General features: G+C 28.4%; 1 protein-coding gene across 1 annotated transcript in view; it reads left to right on the top strand.

The window, feature by feature from the left end:
- Positions 1-15,077, top strand: part of LOC142330721 (uncharacterized) — a gene marked incomplete at its 5' end in the record, with an annotated part of 163,899 nt that extends 148,822 nt beyond the window's left edge. The window contains 2 exons of the mRNA XM_075376167.1: positions 9,077-9,342; positions 14,904-15,077. Of these exons, the coding sequence (XP_075232282.1) occupies positions 9,077-9,342; positions 14,904-15,077 (440 nt within the window). The remainder of the gene's footprint in view (positions 1-9,076; positions 9,343-14,903) is intronic.
- Positions 15,078-17,257: the final 2,180 nt, after the last annotated feature.

Raw genomic sequence — 17,257 nt, 5'->3', positions numbered from 1 at the left:
TATAATATAGACTTTAGTCTATATTAACTTCATGAAAATCTAATTTTTAATTTTTTTTACAGAATATCTAAATAATCAAACAGTAGCGACTAAATATTCAAACGCAGATTCATATAAGTATTTCAAAAGTAAAATAATTTAATAATAATAAATAAAAGTATTTAAAAATAACTTTTACATTCACCGTCTTGAACCTTTTGAACTTCAAAAATTGGAAAGTCTTTTAGTAATTATACAAGCTGCAAGGCGTGTCTACGGTGCGCCTTCGCAGCTAGGCCCTCCACGCGGATTGCCCGGGCGGGCGGCGTCTCGGAATCCTATTATTAGGTGTCCAAAACTGATTACCACTTAGTAATGATGTTTTTTTTGAATGATGAAAATTGATAACGAAAGTTATATCAGGCTAGTTATATCAGGCAGTTATATCAAGGCTCCAAGCTCTTTAATATGGTGGACAGGTACTTACTGGCAACCCACCGGGTTGGTCTAGTGGTGAACGCTTCTTCCAATATCAGCTGATTTGGAAGTTGAGAGTTCCAGCGTTCAAGTCCTAGTAAAGTCAGTTATTTTTGCACGGATTTGAATACTAGGTAGTGGATACCGGTGTTCTTTGGTGGTTGGGTTTCAATTAACCACACATCTCAATGGTCAAATTGAGATTGTACAAGGCTACACTTCATTTACACTCATACATACATCCTCATTCATGCTCTGAAGTATTATCTGAACGGTAATTACCGGATGCTAAACACGGAAGAAAGATAAGGTAATTGCTGGCATTCAGGTATCTACGTGTGACAGCGAATTGCTGTCTAGACGAAGTAAATTTTAATTTATGAATGTCATATAAGAATTTTTAATAGTTGACGGGGTGCGCTTACCTATTTTAGTAAATATATGACAAGTGAGCGGTTGGGGCACGTAAACCGGGGCACCGCGCTTTGTCCACTCACGGTTGTTAGGTAAGCTCTAGGTGCTATTTAGGGCACTGTTCGCTAAACTGTTTCGAGGCTCAGTAGCCGCTTGTGGCACAGACATTCGGTCTTATGATTTAGGGCGACCGAATGGGGTGGTGGCGGGAGAAATGCCAAGCAAACCAGCAACAAAAGTTAAATTAGAAATTTAACTTTTTATTGATACAAACGAAACGGGATTTTCCACTAGTGTTCGGTACATTCCGGTGCCTACTTTTTGGTTGTAGTTCATGATTTGTGAAGAAAAAGACCCACATAAATAAATAAAAAATAAGTAAAAAAAAAGTTTTAAACACCACTATTAAATTAAACGCAGTAAAATGTAAAAAATAATTTTAGGACGGTATCTCAGAATGGATTCACAGTAAGTTTTGATGGTGATATGTAAGATTATGTGAAAGTCGTAGCTTCAAATTAAAAATTGGCAAAAACATCAAGTTATGTTTTAATATATATATATATATACACGGTATATCGATATATAATAATATAACAAGTATACACACCTGACCACCACGAGGCATAAACTAACGAATCGGGATTTTCCGCTAGTGATAGTACATTCCAGTTCTAAGCCAAGGAAGATTCACACACAGACACACATAAAAATGCCGTTTAGTAGGATAGGATTTGGTCTGCTGCTCTCACAGTTATAGCTCTTTACAACTTACCGAATAAAATAAAGATGTAAATAAAAAATTTTGGGTAAAAGATGTATACCCAAAATCAAATTTTTAATGAAATCAGGAGGATATTAAAATTATTCGAGAACTATTTTGATCCTAGTAAAACAAAGTTAGGAGTTTCATCATTCCATTTTTTTATTTATTTTTTTTTTTAGGGATGTGCAATGGGTACATATTTTAAGCGTTTTACCATTTAAACATCTTTCAAATTCACATATTAATTTCAGATTGATAATCAAAAACTGATTCGAGAATTAACATATTCTCGAAGATTAAACTCGATTCCGAGCTGACCATATACATTGCTCTTCAACTCTCTGAGAACGTTCATTTAGATTATATTCATGTTAACCACAAATAGCCTAGAAGTTCTTCCTATCTGTGACCTAGCCGACCTAGGCGTTGAAACATTATATTGAATTAAATAAATATATAATTCATTTAAAATCGAATTTATGCCAATTAACGTGTTGCTTAGCATGATGGAACAGTCTTAGTTTAGGATATAAAAATTTACAGAGTGCTACTTCGCAGCGTGAGGATAAGTTCTCGCCGGTCGCCGCCAAATTATACACGACACATTAAATTTACTATAACTCATATGACTTTCCAAGTCGATATTGATATCGAAATTCAATATATCTCAAAGCATCAAAACACTATTATATATGTAAATAATCGTCATTCCCTACAAGTTTATTATCAAACTAATTTACTTTTACGTATATTAAGAAAATAATAAAAATTGATCTTTTATTGATAATAATTTTAAATTTAGTAAATCACATAATAACTTTAGATTAAACAACAATTGATGTAGACAATGACAATTGATATTGACAAGGACGTTAAATTTAGTAAATAAAGTTCAAGGTTATTTGATTACAAGTTTTTTTTTAAATTAAAATAATTTTTGGAATTTTTTTTTATAAGAATAATCTAGAAAACGAGAACTGTTAGAATGCAGTAGGCCTTCAAATAATATACTTTTTAATTTAAAAAAACTAAAGAATATTTTTTGTTAATTAACGAAAATTGATTGTTACTTCAAATGAATATTATATTACATTAAATTAATTAGTTTTATTTAAACTTTATAAAATCGATTTTTACCTTACTGATTTTCCGTAGCCAATATCTGAGTAAACTTCTAACAGAGTTGTCCACTAACTGGTAAAGGGGCATTAATGAAATATTTTTTTAATGTATAACAATGCTACAAAGTAATTGTTTTGGACTTTTTTTTAAGAGTTATGAATTGACTAATTCAATTCCAATTTGATCTTTTTTGGTATATTTTTCCTCAGATTTTATCATTTTGAAGAAACTCATTCAAAACGATAAAATTCACCTTTCAGTTTTTTCCGACTGTTATATAATGAGAGATAATGTATTAAAAAATAACTCTCAAAGTAGCCTCGTCGATTTTTATAATGAAATCCGTTGATTCAAAAAAACTGGGAGATGATTTCCAAGTTTCATAATATTGTATTCGTATATTTTCGTTTTATAAACTTAGCGAGTAAACATTGCACAGACCAAATTCAGACTAAAGCAATTTAAGATAAGATACTTAAAATGGATTTAAGATGAAAACCATCTACTAAATTACCGATTAAAAACTACTTATTTTTTTCCTTTGCTATTTTAGCCTCCGGAACCACCGTTCCGTGAATTCAAAAAATTAATCACTTTAAAGTTGTGTTTAATACGAAATCGAAAAATTTTCGGTTTAACAAAGAAAATACAAGATTTCTCACAACGTTTTTAAATTTTTCAACAAAAATGCAGATCGATATATTTAAATCAAAAATTTACAACTATTTAATAACCTCATTCTAACCAACTCTCATCTGTTTTAATATGATTCTGTCCAACTCTACAAAATAAACGGGTTTTTCAGCTTTGTCCTGATCACTTGAAGTGAATCTTAGTGCAGCAGACCATTTATTCAGGTTTGGAAAGAGGGAGTAACCTCTAGGAGCCAAATCGATGATTACGGCACATGTGAAAGTAGTTTAAAGCGTAGGTCATAAAGATTTGCAGTAACAACCCGAGATGTATGTGCAAGCGCATTACGATGAGCACTTTCTTTTTGGTACGTCTGATGTAGATATTTAACCTAATACCGCCCATTAGATGGTCCGATAGTAAAGTGTAATGCTTCCAGGTGATGGTTCTGATTTTTTTTCAGGAAGTTTCAAGAAAAAACCGTTCCCATGACTTCCTGAAGATGTAACCGTTTTCTTGGGCGTTTTCATCTACTCTTATCGATTGTTGGACTGCTGTTTGAAAACTGGCGGTTTATCCTTATTTTAAATACTGTTATGAAACGTGGAAAAAACTCAGGAGAACCGCGTTTAAATAAGTCTAAATAACCTTAAGAAGTGTTCAGTGATATACGTTTTTCATCGACTGTTAATAAATGCAGCTCCCTTCGAGCGGAAAGCTTTTCCATACCAAAAAGACGTGTAAAATATAGTGGACCCGGCCTACTGAGATGTATGTAATTTCAGCAAACGTACCACCTTCAGTCAGCGATGACTTAATACGGCATTTTTACGATATTTTAAAATCGGTTTCCTACCCAGTTTATAATAAAAATCATTTAAAACACCGATGAAAAAAGGCTTTACGTAGTTTCAAAAAGATCCAAAAGGTTTTTGTGACAATTTCGTTGGTCGTAAAGGTTTTTCGAGCGTCCCGAGCGTTCACCATCTTGTATTCAGTTAAGTTTAAATTCAACAGCCCACTTTTATACCACCGAAAACGAAGGAGGGAAATTATTTTGGAATCTAACTCTTTTTGTATGACCATTTGAATTAAACGTTTATAAACCTTTATTAAGACGTTTATAGTACTTTATAACTTAATAACAGCTTGATCTTTAATCTTATCCATTTTTCACTAAATGTCAAAATTTGTTTGTTTTACTCTATCATCAAAAACAAATAACTAAACGCAGGCTTTTGAAATTTTGCAGCATCCATCTAAAGGATCATATCTGATAATACTGTACTCATTTGGTCATGTCTTCGCCTACCTGTTTGTAAGGCCGATAACTTTCCAAAAAATTCTGTTAATATTAGATGTAATAAGAAGTTGTCTTGTATAGATTATTGTATCAGATTTTAATAAATTTAATTTTTACTTATATAACGATAATATTAAGTTTTGTTGTTTATAAATTCCTATCAAAACCTTTATGAAGTAATAAGATGAAGTAAAGACATGTTTATAAGAAATTAGGCTTTCATATTTTACTTTTCAAATTTTTTTAAGTATTAGATATTATTTAAGTAATTTTAATAAATATAAATAATGAAAATTAAAATCAATTAACTTTTTAATTAAATTTTTGATTAAAATGATATTATTTATGGTAATATTGGTCTAATAATAATATAGAATAAAAATGTTAGATTATCTATATAGTAATAACATTAGTAATATATTTAATCTAATATGCGTGACTAAACGTAGACAGTTAGTGTCAAGTACTTATCGTTTAATCTTGTTTCTATTTTGTTTACATGACAAGTAAAGTTTTCTGGAATAAAAAAGAAATGCAGTTGTTTTTTTTTTACTTTAGTTTCTATAATTATATGTCTATGAACCAAAAATAGTAATAATAAATAATCATTAATACAAACATTTTGAAACAGAACGTAATTTAAATTTCCAGTTACTTGAATTAGCAATCTATCCAAAAAAAAAAAATGCGTTGAATAACAAAGTAGAGTTTATTATATTAAACAGTGAACAAGCTAATGCTAAGATTAGTTTTACTGACATTATAAATCGACTAAACGAAGAATTTATCCAAACTAAAACATTGTACGAGTTCTGTTTACGTTGCGCTAGGAAAATATATTAAACAGGATGGTACAGCTGCTTTTACCGTTTATATTCGATTACATTATATCTTAATCATAATTGTACTATAGAGACTATCAAAGTTATTGAAATAAATGAAATCTTTACTTGCTCAATCAGTCAATTGATATTAATAATTAATTAAGATGGTCATTATATGCAATACTGAGATGTTATTCTTTATTTACTTGAACTGATGATTAATAAACTATAATTTACTATTACTGGTAATTGTGAGCCTGAACGTAGTCAACCTTAATATTTTTTGAAGTATGTTGAAAAATATGTTATATAATTAATAAAAATACAAGTTTCAAAAGTTGAAAGAGTGAAATTACCTCATAATTCTTCCTCAGAATGTGTAATGACAGTATTGTTGTTGGGCAACTCCATCATATAGTCAGGATACAATGAAGCTGTCTACTGGCCACCTAAATAGGTAAAATTTGTATATTTAACGTTAATTATACGAAGTTAGCGAGCGAAGCGGGCGTAGATTATGTTTGGTTAGGTTATATTGATATGGTACGCGATACGTCATTACACGGAATCAACATAATCTGATCAAACATAACCTACGCTCGTTTCGCTCGCTGACCTCGTCTGATTTACGTTAAAAATAAAAATTATATACAATAAGATACGTGTAGGTGATTTTATTTTTTATACGCAAACAATTGGATTTCAATAGGGATTAACAACGGTACTGCCATTACAGATTCTGATGAAGAATAATGAGGTAATTTCATTCTTCCGACTTTTGATACTTGTATTTTTATCAGTTGTATAACATATTTTTTAATATAATTCAATTTGAAAAAAATTAAGGTTGAGGACGTTCAGGCTCACAATTACCCTATTATTTTATAATAAAAACAACGTATATAATTTAAAATAATTAATAAGTAGTGTATCTGAACGGAACAACAAATATTAGTAATAAAATAATTAAATTATCGAATACTTCTGAAAGATGGGACTTATAAAAATGTTATTGCGGTCTATTTATCATGAAAAGGTATTTTACTATAAAATAATATAATGGTATTTAGTTCACCAAGCCGCTAATTTGATATTTCCTTCTCCACTTAATAATTATACGCATTTCAACAAAAATTTTAGCTTGAAAAATACATTTCATTTTTTTTAACTACATTTCTGTAGTTATGAGGTCAGTATTATACTGTCTAAAATATTTAAGTAAATTAAACAAATCCCTTTTTGTACATGTACATGGATTGCATGCTTAGTTTAATCGGCCAGTATCGTTAATTTAACTATAAGTGATGGCTGGATGACAGAACTGTAGAAACCATTAGTGGTAGAATTTATTTACATCTATATATTTATTTAAGCTTTAACCTCTGTAGTACACAAATAATGGTAATGCACAAATAAAATCTATGAAGATCAAATTACAAAAGTTTATTAGAATTTTGATGATAAGTTTTAAATTTGTTAAAAATTAAAAAAACACGACGGTAAAAAAAAACTGGATGTCCGGCCAGTGCAGATCATTACACGAATGTAAAAATGCGGAACCGCAAAATTTACGACCATTACCGTCAGATCCATGAAGGTTTTACGCTAATATGTCTTGGTTAAAATATTTAATTTGTTTGTAGAATGCCCACTTACTATAGATTTCCCGAGCCTATATACTGGAAATTCATTTCGTTTTTCGACGAGTTGATTTTGCTGCGTGGTGACTGATTGCAAGATTGCTTCGTTTATATCGTCACTTCATTTCGAAACCAACTTGCACATTAGAATACAAGTGATGTGTTATGTAAAAGCCATTGAAGCGCCTTTTTACTTCCTTGTACGAAATAAAGGAAGTACTGTGATCGCGAAACATTTCGATTTTCATATTTCAACGGAGATATCCAATTTGACCATCCCTGAATCGATTTTGACTAGTTTCGGCATGATGTTTGTATGTACGTATCTCGCATCACAAAAACGATTAGCCGTAGGATGTTGAAATTTTCAATTTAGGTCTGTTGTAACATCTAGTTATGCACCTCTCTTTTTGATTGCAATCGAAATTAAAATTAAAATTTTAATTAATGAAGTATTTGGATCTTAAAGGGAAGGAAGGTTTTTTTTAATTAATTTTTTTAACTTTTATTTTTTTAAATTAAAATATATTGATTAAATAATTATTAACCCGTGATTGTAAAAACATTTTTACAATAAAGAATAATTCAATGATATTAAAAAAAAATGAAAAAACTATTATTAGTGAAATAAAATTTTTTATGTAATTTAAAAAAAAAATGTGTAAATGTAATTTAATAGGCGTTACATATATGTATATGTAATATATTTTTATTGAAACATCTGATTATTTAACATTAATTGAAAATTATCATTTAGAATCGTATTATTTTTCGATTTTCTTAGCAAATTCTTATAAAAATTGTATTTATTTTTTTTTAAATAATTTTTTTTAATTATTTGCCAAAAAATAAAGTACATTTTTGAATTGTATTCAATTTAAAGTGATTGTTGAATATTTATTTCTCACTTGTGCGTAATACGCACAAGATTTCTGGTGTGTCGTATAAATAAAAGTTAATAATAATTAAACTAATCCATTTAGTGAACTCCTGTATACCGGTTACAAATATTAATTTTGACCTTACGGTGTAGGATAATCAGTTTTTATTATCGGATTATTTAGTAAACAATTTGTTTAAAGAGTAATCAAGGGACTTTTACTCTAACCTAATATTTCAGCTAAGATTGTTAAATTAATAATTGTATAAATATTTGATATTTATAAAAACTAATATTTCAGCAATCGTGTAACTGTCCATTTTATTAAAGAATTGGAGGATCGTGTCTCACTTTCAAATGTAATAAGTTTAAATGAAGTGCAGCAAAAATATGTATAATAGACGTACAAGAAAGTCATGTGATGTCCACATCACATTTTTTATTTTATTAGCATCAACGCAAATAGAGTTCGCCACCTAACGGTCGAATTCGGAAACTTCTGGACACGGATTTTGAAATTCGCATTTGATTTTCAAATGAGCGGATTCTGAGCGCGATACGCGTGCGGGTGACAACATTTCTCTTTAATAGAGAATAATTATACTAATATATGATATTTAAAGAGAGTTCTGATGACAATTTTGTATATATATATATATATATATATATATATATATATAGAGAGAGAGAGAGAGAGAGAGAGAGAGAGCGAGAAAGAGCCTATGACACTCCCGATAACATAAGGATTCAACCCGGGGTCATACATCTAAATCGGTTCACTCGTTGAGCTGCTAAGTTGGAAAAAACATACATACGTATACATTAGATTCCTTTTTGGGCAGTCATGTAAAAATGGGACTCTCTATAGTAAAATTTCCAGTTTTCAGATATTTCTGACAAATTATTAGGTCTATCTCCGTTATGTGTTTTGCAAAATAGTTAGATTAATCTGAAAGTGAAACATTTAGGTATAATCTTAATAATTTTAAAGTAATATTTTAATAATATATATATATATATATTTTTAAATTGTTTCAGTACCAAAACAGAGCCCAACACAAGATTATCAAGGTACAAGCTACGGTGGAGGAACGATAGGTGGACCAGGCAGTGGATCTTTATTAGGTGGTCCTGGAGGTGGAGGAGGAATATTAGGTACAAATGCTTTATTAAACAACAGTGGAAGAACAAATTTTACCAATAAACAACTAACTGAGCTTGAAAAAGAATTCCATTTTAATAAATATCTTACTCGGGCGAGAAGAATTGAAATCGCTTCAGCGCTACAATTAAATGAAACTCAGGTAATCGTTTAAATTAATGTAAAAAAACAAAATCATAATTATTAATCTATTAAATTTTTAAAAACTATTTCTGTTATATATATTGTTGTAAAGGAAAAATTTTAATTTATAATGAAAAATACCGTAAGCTGTGCTAATAAATATAAACATCCTTACAAGTAACTCGCAGCCCATTGTAAAGAAGTTTTTTAAAATCCATTTCAATCAGCTTAGGTGAAGACTTATTGCGTTTAATAAGTAAAAAAACATTTTTCAAGGAAATGAGAGTATATATACAATTTACTTCATTTTAAAAGAACATTATAAAATTGTAAATCTCGTGAAAGAAATAATAAACTTTCTATATAAAAATTATTAAAATGAACAAATACATACGCAAATAAAACTGTAATCTTGAATTTTTATAAACAAAAATGTTATTATTGTAGTCTATCATATAACTGATATTTTAAATATTTCCGTCCTACAAATTAAAAAATTTTAAATTAATGATAATTATTTAAAAAAAGTACGAGTATTACTGGAAAAAATAATAAAAGGTAACAAAAAATAACAAATTGTATTATAAATAGTTAAAAAAACAATATATTATAAAAATATTAATTGTAAACTAATTATAAAAAAAAAAATAACTAGATCAACGAAAAATTAAAATTTCTTTCATTTAACCACACATCTCAGGAATGGTCGGCTTGAATCTGTTCAAGACAACACGTTTACCGGTACAACCACAGATATTGATAAGCTAATCACATTAATTATTGATATATTCATATCAATAAATAATGGTACAATCATCGTCGTAAATCAGTTGATTAACAGTTGACTCTTGAAATCGAAGAAGGTAAATTCAAATCCTAGTAAAATTACTTTTATACGGATTTGAATGCTAGCAATGAATACCCATGTACTTCGGCGGTTGGGTTACAATTAACCGCATATCTCAGGAATAGTCGGCCTGAGTTTGTTCAAAGAGTCCACCTCATTTACATATTATACATATATATGTTGTTATACACATCTGCTGATATTACACACATCAGCCTCATCTCGTTGGGACACGGGGTTGCATATTGTTCACAAAGTTGAATATATTGCAACCTACTTATTACGTATAGGAAAAAAGATTAAAATTAAATGAAATAATTTAGTTTAATTAATATTTAAACTTTAATAAAATTGGTAATAAAGTTTAATGGATATTCTCTGCAGTTCAGCTGGTTTAATACCGATTGAAATTATAAGAATATCTAATAAGGAAAATCATTTATTTGCGATTTACAACAATTAAAATTAAAAAAATCACAAATTTATTTTACAAGCCCGTCAATCATTTCGTTAATTTTTTTAAAAATTATTTAAATAATTTTTAAACTTAAAAATTTAAAAGAGACGCTACCATTTCGCCACGGATATGCAAAATGGTAGGAGTGGCAGAGTCTCGGGCTTTCATCTATAGGTCTCGGGTTCGAATTCCGGTCAGGCATGTCATTTTTCATACGCTACAAAATTCCATTTCTATATCCCACGCACAAGCTTAAAGTTTATGTGGCGATATCAAGCAAAAAATAAAATAAAGATTGTAGTTATCAATAAAAGTTCACTTTATTAATTTACTTTGAAATTAATAGTAATTAATTTAACATAAAGAAGATTGGACGACAAAGGGTTGCGTGATATATGTGTTTTTGATATGAGAGTTGAAAATTTTTTCAACGGCACGCTCGGTCCATATTTAGATTCATCTTGCGGTAAAAAAATGGGACTCATTAAATTTAACCTTACTGCATGATATGTCTAGAAAGTCCCTAATTATGCGATAAATACCATTTTCTGGTCATCCTGTACAGATCTAGTTCAGTGCAAGGTTAAAAAACGCTGGCAAACAGGGTTACATAATTTTCCATGCTTCGTCCGTGCCAGATTTTTATTTCAAATACGCCATTGGTTCTTTAAATATTCATGATTTTATTATCGTGAATTTAAATGTAACAAATCGATTATAAAATATACATAGAATAATTTTGAAAGTCTATTTTAGATAACCAATTCAATAACAGATTTTAGAAATCGATTTATACAGAGTATTTATAGAAGTTTTGGCGTTATTTCACTAGAGGGCAATGAACGTAACACTGTTTATCTCGTGTAAAAATTAATAAACCGTTGTACCATTCCCTTATAAGGAAGATATTTTTATTAAATATGTCGCTTTAATACAATATATATTTAATGATATTTGAAGAAAATTAATAAAATGTGAAATGTGGATTCTGACAATTCTGTATCTGTTTTCCCACAAAAGTTTAGCGATTTTCTTTGATTTTAGCCATATACCAGACAATTAACAACAGATTCAAACAAATAAGATCTCATTTTGTTCACAGAAAAATGCTTTATCTAACAAAGTATAAACATTTGATCTAATACAATAACACAATTCGCTATTTTTATTTCAAATTCACCATATTTTTAACCTTCTACGTAAAACTGTCACAAACATAACGTCAAAAGTTAAATTCATGGGAGAAAATTCTAAATCCATTAAAATTAAAACAGACGTTTAGCAGGATGATGGTTTATTTCCGCTTCTTTTTAACTGTTAGTTGGAAAAAATAATTAACATTTGTAATGAGAAACTAAAAGAATGCAAAATATCACCGGTAAAATTGGAGAAGAAGAATACGATTTACATAGAAAAGATTAAAGAGTTTAAATATCTAGGAGAGACAATCCAAGAAAACGGATTAGAGTAATTTGCCATAGATTAGGATTCATAGAATGCAAAGAGCGTATGTTCTAACTAAGATATCTGTTGCACAAAATTCTTATCAAAAAATGCAATTTAATTAAAACAGAATATTTTAATTAAATTATTTATATGCTTGTAAATGCCTATCGTTTAATTATAAATTAGAATTATTAGAGAGAAGAATATTTTTTGGAAAATATTAGGTCCATTAAAAAGCAATGAAGGCTGGAAAATAAAAAGTAATGATTTAGTACATAAAAATGTAGAATAAATTTCGGAAATAATAAGAAAAATAAAATTGATTTTCTTTGGACACTTATGTAGAATGAATGTAAACAGGTTAACAAAACAGATTTTCAAGTATCTTTGGGGAAAGAAGTTAAAGAAGTTGATCTAAGAGATAAAAAAAGATCTAGAAAGAAGTAACAGAAAAGAGGAATAAATAACATAAAAGGATGTGTTTCGTATAAAATAGAAGGATTCAAAGGTAGGAGAGATAAGAGAACAGGAACAAAGTGGTCTAAGGAAAGAAAAAAAACGCATAGCGAAAATATGAGATTACTGGAAGGTAAAGAAACAAAGGAGAAGAACATGGAATTTTCAAGTGGTCCTTAGGCTGTCATAACGAAAGAAGAAGAAAAAAATACAAGTAAAATAATTAATAAGTAAAATTAATGTTTACAGAACTATCAATGATTAGAAGTAAAATTGGCTGCCATTTTTGAATTTTGAGAGGTAAACTTTGCAAACTACTTATTTTCTTGTAAATTTTGTTGGATTCACGTACAAGTTTCATTATATCCGTTCTTAAGTTACAAATTATAAATTTTAAAATCTACAAATGGCTAACAAAGGGAAAATAAAGCGAGGTAGGGGATTTGTCCGCATGAAAATTTTTGTTTTTTGACATCCTATTGAGCAAAAAAAATATGGGTTTTCCAGAAAACCTGATTTTCAGGCTTTAGCCTAAAAGTCAGGCTAAAAAAGGAGGTAAATAGCCTAAGGTTTTACAAAATTTTAATTTTTTTTCAACGGGTTTTCGAAGTTTAAGGTAAAAGCTGTTAAGAAATAATGGTGAATATCTCCACCCGTATATACGATTGACTTAAAACTTTAAATTTTAAATAACTTAAGTTCTTTCTTTCGTTCTAAAACTCAACTTACTTCTACTGTACAAAAATTAAAAAGCGGCGAAAAATACCCGTCTCCCTTATTTAGGTTTTTTAAAAAGATTAATGCCATCAGTAGCCCATATACAGAAGGTTTTTTGAGCATTTTTCGAAGAATACTTGTTGAATCAGTCCCGAGATATTAATCAAAATAAAGGCCAAACCGCATACGTACATAGATATTTCTGTGTCTTGTTTTATGATTTGTTTAATTAAGTGGGGGATGAAACTTCGAAGTATGCCTAAATTCCAATACCCAACATTTTTGGTAATACTTTCTGTTTATAGCTGTGAATCTGCAGCAGCAATAGAGCTGCAGCTGGGAAAATAAAACTATACTGTATAAATTGCTATAACATAATATATTATGGGGTAAGTTTTTTCGTCATTAAAATGATTGTTTGGAAATCTATTTCTACTAATAAAATAATTTCATTCGTTTTTTTCATTTCTTTTAGATATTAAGTTATTAATTTCTGATTCGAGTGTTATTTTCTGCCCTTCCTTGCATTGTTACTAAAATTCGTAGTTGACACTTTCGAAGTACCTACATTCTCAAAACTACGTTTAGCACTACTGAGTCTTCGTAAGTTCCGATTTTTTTTTTTTTTTTTGCTTGATGATATCACCACATAAGCTTGAAGCTTGTGCGTGGAATATGGAAATTGTAGGGTACGAAAAATGCCACGCCTGACTGGGATTTTAACCCGGGACCTCCGGATGAAAGACTGAGACGCTACCACTACGCTATGAATATCGACGAAGAATGTCCTCCTCTTCTTCCGAAAATGGAAGGAGAATAGCTCCTCCCATTTTCAATCCTGACTGTCATAGCCTCTTCTGCTTTGCCCGTTATAACTAACGGTTATACAGCTTCTTGAAATTATTTCTTCTGTTTTTTTATTTAAAAATTTCACATTTTTAAACATTATATCGGATTGAATATTTATTTGCTCGTTAATTATACCCTCCTGTCTTTTAAGTTTAGTTTGAGTATTTTCATGTTTTTTAAAATATTTCAAATATTCCAAAAAAAGATCAGAAGAATTAATGAGCAAGTAAACACTCAATCCAATGTAATATTTAAAAATTTTAAATTGTTAAAATAAAAAATCAGAAGAATTAGTTTCAAAAATCGTTTCTCATGATAGTAGGGGAGTGGTGATTGGGAGGAACTTAGAATCACTATTTATTCGACAATTTCAACTCAGGAAGACTCAGTGCTAAAAATAGTTTTTAGAATGGAGGTACTCCCGAAATGTTTAAAAAACTAGGAAGGGCAGGAAATAATTATGATAATTCTAGCGGAAATATAAAATATGAAAATTCTATTAATTTTTGTTTTTAATATTATTAAATTACTAACCACAAGAAGTTAACGTTTGTCTGCAAACAATACAATGAAGCGACCGTCTAAGTTAATAATTCATTTAACCTCTCTTAAAAGCTGTTAGAAGTTTTGCTTTTAACCTCTTTCAAAAGCAAAGCTTTACAAAAACATACTATTAAATAATAAACTAATTACGCCTAATTGGTTGAAGGAATAGTAAATAGAAATTAGATAACCAAAAACATAATTAAATAGTTAAAAAATTTTAATAAAATAATTATACGGTAACTAAAAATAGAATTTGTTTCAGGTAAAAATATGGTTCCAAAATCGAAGAATGAAGCAAAAAAAAAGGATGAAAGAAGGTCTTGTACCGGCTGAAAGTCTAAATAATAGTGCTCAAAATTGTGTTATAAGTGGTACGAGCAGTACAAGTAATTCGCCTATTGCGACGAACCTTCAAGAAGAATCACGTGATACGTGAAGTATAATATATACGGATAGTTTTTACTGTTAATTGTGTGTTATTAGAAAAAAAAGACTTTTAACATAATTTCATCTATGTGATAAATGAAAAATTAACAGAAACAGACTGTATTAAAAATTAAAATAAATATTAAAATAGACAAATCATAAATAAAATAACAGATGTGACGTAGCTTTAACTTATAAGTTGTCACACTGAAATTTGTTGTGTATCAATGTTTCATGCAAAATAAATCTATTAACTACTAATAAGATTATTACAAATGTAACAATAATAAAGATCAGAAAATTAAAAACTGTAATGCGCAAATCGTAAAAAATAATTTTACTCTGCGCACAGTGAAAATTATAGTGAAATCGTTTAATATGTTAAATCGTTAGTGTTGGCATTAGTTTATTTATAAAAATACTGAAGCTTTATAGGTTTATGTCTACATTAATTTTTATTGTATGATTATTAATATTGTAATAACCATACATTACCGTAAAAATTCTAACCCACTATGTCTGCATTTGTACCAAACCGTATGAAATATATAATATCTTAAAGATATTATTTAATTTTTTTAAATATACAGAATTATACCAGTCTAATAAATATTCTGAAAATATATATTTTGTAATAGATAGTATTTTATATAAATGATACTTACATTCACCATAATGAAAAAACCTTTATTACTTTAACAATGCTAAATTTTATAGCATATTAAAGTAATCCCGTGACGGATATTCAAAATTAGAAGGGTATTTTGTTAGTAATCCTAAAACCACCAAAATATGGAAAAAACTTCGTTTTTTGTATTTATTTAAAAATTTATATACTTTCAGTTAAACTAATTAATACCTACAGTAAAATAGAATTACATAAGTGATATTTGTCCAGATACATAGTTGTAGCAGTACCCGTTCCGTATAAATTGTTAAATAACTACAAATTTTATTAAATACGAATTTTCTCAAACCGTTACTAGAAATTATTTTATGACATATATGTATTAAATATATATATATTTTTTTTAATTACTACTAAATTACTTTATAATAATCATTACTAGTTTTATTGTTATTAGCCAAATACATTGTAACACTGCTATGTACATCACAGTTTAAAATGTATACTTCTTCATTATTTTATCTTTGGGGTGTAATTACGTCTCTTCGATTTTCTGAACTTAAATAAAAAAAAGTATGTTCAAAAAACAAATCGTAATATCTGGTAATGAAGCAATAATTTAAATAGAGAACTATGCTAAAATTACATCTAAGAATAAAATATATAATTAAAAAATTATAATATTGATGAAATGTTTTAATATGGTTTTATTCACAAAGGATAAAACTTCCTAAATTTATTGCTATTCCAAAATTAGTATTATCTCTTTCAAAAAGAATAATTGTTTGTCGATAATTACCACTTTTAAAAAGTTTGTAATTATATTATAGTACAGGTGTACGTAGGATTAAATTCGTTGTAACATGTTTCAGTAAAGAAAAATGTTTTGAAAAAATTGTAACTAATCTTCAAAACAAAACGCTTAGAAAAGAATATGAAAGAAATAAATACCAGGATCAATTAATAAGAAAAATTTTTTAAAAGTAATTTTCTTGAAAACAAAATTATTTTTTTTACTTTTAATATTTGTTTATTTTGTTAATGTTATTTATTTATTTTTAGTTTATTTTTTTTTTTTTTAAGAAAAGCTCGCTTTTAAAATTTCCGAGGAATTATATCAATTCATTTTTTATTTCCTCCACAGAACTGAGTTGTTTTAAATCGTACTTTAACAAATTAAATTCTATTAGATTATAAAATCTGTTCGGAAATTGGTAATTTACCACTATTTTTTTTTCTTTTTTTTTTAATTATAAATATTTAAACTGAGAAGTAAATTTTTACTTTTAGTTGTTTTAATTCTTTAGCAAAGAAAAAATGTTTATATGGTGTTTAATTCTACATTACAACTTGGAGAAATAGTTTCTATTATTATTATAAATGATTCCAGTTTATATATAACTGTCAGATTAGCGTGATTAGCGTAAATAAATTTTAGAAGGTAAATTTACAGTAGCTATGTTAAAATTCGCTTCAACAGCCACCTGATCTAATCATAATGAATCGACTGTAAAAATTAAAAATTAAAATCGGATCGATAGCTACATCTTATCGATTCAGCT

The sequence above is a fragment of the Lycorma delicatula genome, chromosome 9 (assembly GCF_047948215.1).
Source record: "Lycorma delicatula isolate Av1 chromosome 9, ASM4794821v1, whole genome shotgun sequence".
Lineage (NCBI taxonomy): Eukaryota > Metazoa > Arthropoda > Insecta > Hemiptera > Fulgoridae > Lycorma > Lycorma delicatula.
The sequence above is the reverse complement of the archived record's forward strand: the minus strand, read 5'-3'. Positions and strand labels throughout refer to the sequence as shown.